We start from the raw sequence: 7730 nt of genomic DNA on the forward strand, positions 1-7730 counted from the left end.
TGCGGAGCATAGGAATGGGGCGCTGCGCGATATTTTCCCCTTGTTCCGAATACTGTAAAATAGTTAATACGTAAATAAAAGACAACTAGACGTTTTCTTCGAGAGCTGAATCTACTGACGCCTTGTTACGCAATAGAAAGGAAAGAATAAAAAAAAAAAACTACTTTCAATTTACGTTTAGAACAAATGCGCTGGAGCAGGTGAACGTCCACCCTGTCACATATATGTTTTGTGCTGGAAAAATTTGACTTTTTTTTTTTTACTTGATAACTTTATAAATCGCGGACACTTCATATGCTTCAGAGTGCAACAGAAGAAAAATGTGACGAACAAGGCATAGAATGGAGAACTCACTTTTATTTTCTCTTACAGATATTGCGTCAAGGATACAAGCCAAAGGAAGAAACTACTTGCTTCAGAAGCAGCCTTTATTTTGACAGTCTTTTTCTTTCTCGGAAGAGTGCATGGACAGGCGTTAGTAAGCGCGCCGAGTATTTCATTTCAATGAGTCAGCAAAAAATGTCTAGGAAAAGTGCGCATGCAGACAAATGTTAGATTGACGCTTGATCTGGAGATGCCACACACTGAACTACAGGTTTTCCCGCTCATCTTAATCCAAGGGACGACCAATTTAATCCCAGTACCACCCAATTTAATTCAATTGACACACAATTTAATCCTTGCGCTGCCCACTTTAATCCCGAGGTCAGTCAATTTAATCCACAATATATAGTATATGCACTAATTGCCTTCAGTGGTCGTGTTTTGCTTACACATTTGGTAACTTAGAATAATTGTTTATACACTTAGATTTTTTTGGGGGGACAACTGATGATCTGATCACTATTGTGACTACTTGGAGTTACTACTCCAACTTTTGATGAGGCGTAATTCATATGTTTATTACTCTTTTTGTAACCTGGAGTTATTATGGCGCACTCGAATTTATTTTAGCTGAATGGACGTTTTGTTCAATCTTTTTTATTACTCGACTTGTCATTGATACAATTGAGATGATATAAGTACAATTGCAATTTATGATTACTCTTTTGATTACTTCGTGCTATTATTGCTCCAACTGATCTATAATAAACTCAGTTCACATTATTCCTCTTTTGATTACTTCGAGTTACTTTTGACCCATTGGCCATAAATTCGAATTAAACGCCATTGTAATAACTCTTCATTACTTTCAGCTAATATTCTACAAGTTGAATTTTTATGTGATGATTATTGACATTATGATTACTCTTGATTACTTTGAGTTACTCTCAATTCAATTGGTTTTAATTCGGCCTAAGTGACATTTGGTGATTCTTGTTTAATTTGTGTAATTATAGCGCTAATTTATTGGTTGTGAGCTTAGTCAGTCATTTTGATTAGTCTTTTGATTACTTCGAGTTACTTTTGATCCAGGGGACCTTAATTCGGCCTCATTGATATTGCGATGACTGTTATAATTTTTGGGGCTAATATTTAATAAATTACTTGTTTTATTACTTTGAGTTACTGTTGACAAAATGGACTTTAATTCGGCCTAGTTGACATTGTGGTTACTCGTTTGATTACTTCGTGTTATTATACCTCCAAATGATCTATAATGAACTCAGCTGACATTATTATTACTCTTTTGATTTCTTTGAGTTACTTTTAACCCAGTGAACTTGAATTAGACCGAAATGAAATTATGACGACTCTTGATCACTTTGAGCTTATATCAATACACTTATTTATTATGAGCCTAATGTATATTATGATTACTCGCAGTCAAAACAGCAGAACAGCCAAAACAGCAGAACTTGTAGCAGCCTCAGGAGAGCGCCGGCGCCCGCGAACCAACAGATCACCCGAAACCGCTAACTCCCCTGCAGACTGCAGCGCCCCTCGCAATGGCGAAGATTTTCATCGCAACTCGCGCCCCTCTCTGACATGGTGCGCATACGGCGCCCGTCACACTTCCCCTTCTAGCCACCATAACAAAACCAACCGCCACGCCGCCACCGGGGCCACCGGTTGAAAAACTGGCAGTTCTTCCAGAAGTCTTGCGGTTTCGAATACAGACGCTGAGCTGCGGAACTTTTACTTTAAAGTGAAATGAAAAATAGATTGTAAGTAAATACATGAACATTATTTTTCTCTAACCACGGAGCTTGATGGGTGAAAAACCCGAAGAACCCCTCATGTAAAAAACGACCAACTTGTTGTTTCTATGACGTCATCAGACCTGTAAGTGAAAGAAGTCGGAGAAACGAAAACACCCGAGGCCCCCGCGGTGCATTGTGGGCTGATAGAAGACCAGACAGAAGTCCCCCGTACAGCCAATGATCTGGCTTCTTTGAAATCCCCCTGACCAATGGGATGTTAACGTCTTATGTGGGACGTGCTGCGTTCTATTGGAAGTTGGCGCTTGCCGGTAAAGAAAAGTCGCTCGACTGTGCCTCCCGAATATTCGTCAAGTTTTGTCAAATTTCATCTGGAATTCGCCTCAGGAAGCCAGCCTCAGGTGAGAAACTCGACGGGACGGAGCTTTGCGATTTCGATTACGTCCCGCAAGTAATGGGGCCGCATTCCATCGAAGCCGCGAGTGCCGGCTGATGCTCGAACGTTTATATCGGCATGCTTCTTTCACTTTGCCTCAAGCGCTCAAAGACCGAAGTGTGTCTTATGCACTTATGATGCCCAGTCCGCCGTGATACGACCACCAGTTTCGCGGAGTGTTTGTTCTTTGCCCTGCAATGCAAGAACGCTGGCCGGCGCCTGCGTCCACGAAGCATGGCGGGAGACAGGCTCGCTGCTTAGGATTGTTGCCCAAGGACCAAATAGTCATGCTTTTTGTGCCAAAGAGGTACCAGACTATGGGAAGTCACCGGAACGTATTTGACCAGGCACAGGGTACGCCAACGAAGACTGACAGGTTCGTCGTATTGCGACAAAGTTCATCCGTCGTGTTGCGACACATGAACAAAGTATTATTGTTGGCCACCCGAGAAAGTCTTATTTTGAAGCCAGTTAGAGGAGTCACAACGTAAACGAAGATACCTGACGTTTATCGTGGTATAAATTAACGTGGAGCGTGACCTTGTCCCACTTTTTACCGCACCGAGGATGTCGCCTTAGTTGCGCAAATCTTCGACTACCCACGTGCTTCCAAGTAAAGTTGACGAGTAGGTTGCATCCACAGAAAGGTCCTAGATTCGTTAAAAGAAGCGAAATAACCTTTGGTTGATTATCGTAACTCCCTCAAAACACGTGGGGTTGCTGCAGTTCGACTGCCGCTTGATTTGCGCCTTGTTTGCCTCGCCGATGAGTTAACGACCGGTAATCAGTGAACAATGCAGAGTATAACGTTTTCTTACTCTATAAGTTCCTATGAACTGGAATCTGATTATTTGAATCTGCCAGCCAAGACGAGGGCTTCTCTCATTGATTAGATAAGACCTTTCCTTAAATTCAATACCATGTAGAAGCCTAATTAAAAGTCTGCATGTTTCCAGTTTGTAGTCGCTGACTGAATAAACATAGCAGGGGAAAGTTTCAGTTGACCCGCTTCTGGCACGAGCTTGCTACCCTTTTTAATGCTTCAGCATCTGGTGAGCCTCTGGCATGCTTGCATATGCAGAGCACGGCAGAAAGCAAGGAGCGCACGCTAGAGGTCAAGCTTCCAGAAGAGGCCCTCTGCCGTTGTCCTCTTGGTGCCATCAGTTTCATACATAATTTTGCAGATGGTGCCATTTATGTCTCACTCTATGCATTTTACTTTTGGTGGTAACATACAAGCGAGTAACCGTCACACCCTGCGCAGTCTTCTGTGCTCATTGGCTTTAACAGGCCTCTCCCAAAGATGTGCGCTGTCATCCGTCTGCAAATTGGGAAGCTCTTCTACTGGTTTTCTGCCATTCCCCGGTCGGCTGTTGTGCCCATATCACTGCTGCGAATGAAGGCAAAACAAAATTGCGAAACATTGCAATTAATACGCCGGGCTACCTCCAACTCTTGGTGACTGCTGACATCGTCCTGTGGGCACCGCCAAATATGGCAGAGCAGCCGCGCCTGCCGCCCCTGGGCATGTGAACAGCAGACCCTGGAAGGGGTCCATCAGTCTGAGAATTCCTGCACTACCCTCATATCCGGTGTGCACAGCCTAGCTTCGCTAAAGGACGTGTCTTCAGCTTGTTCCCCTGTCAGCCACCAAAAGGCCTCCGTTAGTAGGCACAGTCTCCAGAGGTCACTTAGTTTCGTCGCTCCATCCTCGTGCTCTTCACGCAAAACCATTCATCTCAAGAGTCGTTTAGTTTTTTTTCTTTGATTGTTAAATTAGGAACCTGTGTTTTTCTTTCATTTGAGGATGCTAATGGGTGAGTAGAGGATGTTTTTGCTATATGTCGCATGCATTGTCTGGCAAAATTATTGAAACTGTTTGTTATTGATAATGTGAAGTTTTCTTTAATTCTAAGAAAAATGTTCCATTTAACATGGGCGATGTATCCCACATCAAGCACAGTATTTTAGTGCTCAAAAATGTGTCTCTCAACAGTTTAGGCATGGTAAGTTGCGGATGACGCAATAATTTATGCAAGCTTTGCTGTTTTATTTTTCTTTTTCTTTTTCTATGAATTTTTTTTGAGTAACGAGCACCGTCTGGGGAGTTGTCTGCGAAGTACAAGAGAAGAGCAGCCCAACATGCCTCTGCCCATCAAAACAGATTGCCATCGTGCCTTTGTATCGGTTTTCAGTGCTTTTTATACCCCACACTGTCACGCTCCTTCTAGAACGTAGACGAAGGGGGCCGAAACACCCGCCGAGAAGAGACGACTCGCGGCCTGGTTGTGAGGGCGGACAATGACTGACTGGGGCGGTGTGCGCTCCACGGCGTTTATTCGGCACGTTGATCAGTGTTGCCCGTCAAGTCTGGCAGAGACAAACGGGTGGACTGGAGGGGGCGCTACATACTTGTCACACATACTACCTATACTAAAATAACAAAGCATCAAAATGGACTAAATATGCGCGAAGATAGAGGCTGACCATGTTGTTGCCATTTTCGCAGGGCACCGCGTCTTGGCGTCCTGCGAAAATGGCGACGACGGGAGTGTACGCATGCGCAGAAACTTACTGGAGAAAGATCCATTGTTGCATTGCATTTGTGCCCCGACATTCGCCGCAGTCGATAGCATTATTCTGGAGAATTCCTTCGTCTGACCTGCCCCTCTTCTAAATTACTCTCAAGTGTAAACGGGAGTAAACATAGACGGGGGGGACTAAACACACCCCCACCCCCACCATCTATGTTAGTGGTACACTTAAATGAATAGTTCGGGAAAACAAGACGAAGATACTTTCTGTCACTTGCCGAGTTTGACTTTTCAAGTGGGAAGCGCTCCTCATCTCGCGTTTATCTGTAGCTCGTAAAATCTTGACGTTCTTAAAGTACCGTAGAATACCGCGCATCCGCCCATTCCACATTAAGCGCCCATTACCAAATTTGTAAGATCCGAGAAAATATGCACAGTATATTTATATGTAAAGTTGACCGGTCAAGCGCCCATCCTCCATTTTTTTGCGATTGTCACCAAAGTTTGAGTGGGCGCTTGCCCGGTATTTTACGGTAGCAGAAAACTGGAGTGCAAGGAGGAAGGAAAATGGCCAGAGGAGACGGCGGTTAGAAGGACCCTGGCTATAGCCTCGAGCCCTTCAATGAGGTAATGCAGGATGCCGAGGGCACGGCACAATCAGACACGCCCACTTGCGTGAGCACGGGTGGTGTTGGATTTTTCGTGTCGCCCGACGAGAAGCCAGCACGGGCCACAGATGAGCACTGCATCAGCACTCTCTGAGACTCATGCTGGGTAGGGGAGGGCACGAGACTGTCTGAACACCTGCCCGGCATTGTGTTCGATTGGTGCCTTCCGCCGTCTTGTAGGTGACAGAAGGGCGGGCACTGTTCCGATGTTACCTAGGACACGGGTTTTCAAAGCTGGGTTCCCCAGAGTACCCACATTGGTTCCCCGAGCTCCTGAGTGTCCCCCGCAGCCGTCCTTGCCAGTTTAAGCACTCTTTTTTGTGGGACTTTGTCATAAATGTATAATAATAATTGTGTTGTATGTTAGGCAGTCAGAAGTTAGTTAGCCTCAATCGGTGTCTGGTATCTTGGCTGTAATTGAGCCATTGCAACCCGGCCGTTCCCCCTTCATCCTTTAGTGCATATCTATGAGCCAAGCACTCCCTAGTTTTGCGCCTTATAGTTTACAGGCTTCATTTTATTGGTTTATTGCGTAGGAAGCGCTTGAGAACCACTGATTTAAGTGGCCGATCGTGCCCCCATCTGGTGAGTACTGAGCGCCCGTCGTCTGCGTGCGCAGGATGTCTGACAAGAAGGCAGTGATCAAGAATGCGGACATGTCGGAGGAGATGCAGCAGGATGCGGTGGACGTGGCCACCCAGGCCCTGGAGAAGTACAACATTGAGAAGGACATTGCAGCCTACATCAAGAAGGAGTTTGACAAGAAGTACAACCCGACCTGGCACTGCATCGTGGGGCGCAACTTTGGCTCGTACGTGACCCACGAGACGAAGCACTTCATCTACTTCTACCTGGGACAGGTGGCCATCCTGCTCTTCAAGTCCGGCTAACTCTTCCCTTCTCTGTTCCTTGTTTCAAAGAGGCGTTTTATTTATGAGCGGAGCTTGTTTCTTCTCGTCTGTATAGTGGCATCTCCGGAGGGGAGAAATGTCTCGTGCGTGTCCGTCGGCATAATAAAGGTTTATCTCGCGACGTCTGCTCTCGGAGTTTGTGTCTTCCCCCCATGCCGCCGAGTCTCTGGGAGATGTTTGCTGGATGGAACCATCTATGTGCAACACGGTCAGCTGAAAATTCAATGTTTGCACTTTTTGGGGGGCATTTTGTGTTTGTGCTTTGCTCAGGATCGCCAAACTTTACCGTATGAGTTGGTATGCTTTGTGAATATTTCCCTACTTAGACCACGGGTCTCACTTGTATGTGGTGGTCAGTTAGCCCACCCCCAAAGGTTGAGGGCCAACTTGGGGGGGATAAAAATGTGCACTGCCCACCAAAGTGCTGGCACTTTTATTAGAACAGGACAGCAAGCATACCGAGGTTCGTTCCCGTTGCTTAATTTACTCAAAAATTAGTCGAGCTCAACGCGTCCAAAAAACAGTTGCTATTTATACGACAGTTCCTGCTTTCCTGACTATTTTTATAAGTGAGAAAATGTTTGTATTTAATCTTTATATTTTCTGAAGGCAAGAATGCCGAGCTTATAGCTATATCTTTGACATATAGCCTAAGATATAGCTATTACAGCTGTGTAACAGCTATATATGCTGACCGAGAGTTCAGACATTGGAGATGAGTCTTTCAACGAAGAGCTTTTGCTTGCATCCTGGTTGTGGAACTGTTGTACAGGTGATTAACATGACAAAAAGATGGGACGCAAATTGTAAGGTGATACGCAAGGCAAATAAGCACAGGTAAATAAATGCAAACTATATGAATAAAGTTACCAGAGCTGTGTTTCGAATGGAAATGAATCTGCGAGATATCACTATAGTGCATGCCATATCGAGCACTCGAGACGTATAAACGGGGACTCGCAGCCAGTTGCCTTTGGGCAGTGTTCTGCAAATTGTGGGCCTCGTGTTTGCGACCCCTGCTGTAGGGAGTATTCACTGGCGACCATAGCTGCGAGTGCCAAGCGCGTGCTGATGGCGAG

At 45.3% G+C, this 7730-nt stretch overlaps 1 protein-coding gene across 1 annotated transcript; it reads left to right on the top strand.

Moving 5' to 3' along the window:
- Positions 1-2309: 2309 nt before the first annotated feature.
- LOC8030084 (dynein light chain 1, cytoplasmic) lies at positions 2310-6772 on the top strand. Its single transcript, XM_002408885.5, has 2 exons — positions 2310-2503; positions 6360-6772. Exon 2 carries the CDS (start codon positions 6361-6363, stop codon positions 6628-6630), a length of 270 nt encoding a protein of 89 aa, XP_002408929.1. The 5' UTR covers positions 2310-2503; position 6360; the 3' UTR covers positions 6631-6772.
- Positions 6773-7730: the final 958 nt, after the last annotated feature.

The sequence above is a fragment of the Ixodes scapularis genome, unplaced genomic scaffold (genome assembly GCF_016920785.2).
Source record: "Ixodes scapularis isolate PalLabHiFi unplaced genomic scaffold, ASM1692078v2 PGA_scaffold1__304_contigs__length_218370807, whole genome shotgun sequence".
Taxonomy (NCBI): Eukaryota; Metazoa; Arthropoda; class Arachnida; order Ixodida; family Ixodidae; genus Ixodes; species Ixodes scapularis.

Coding starts and splice junctions, on each gene's coding strand:
- LOC8030084 (XM_002408885.5), top strand. CDS start 6,361: ATGTCTGACAAGAAGGCAGTGATCAAGAATGCGGACATGTCGGAGGAG.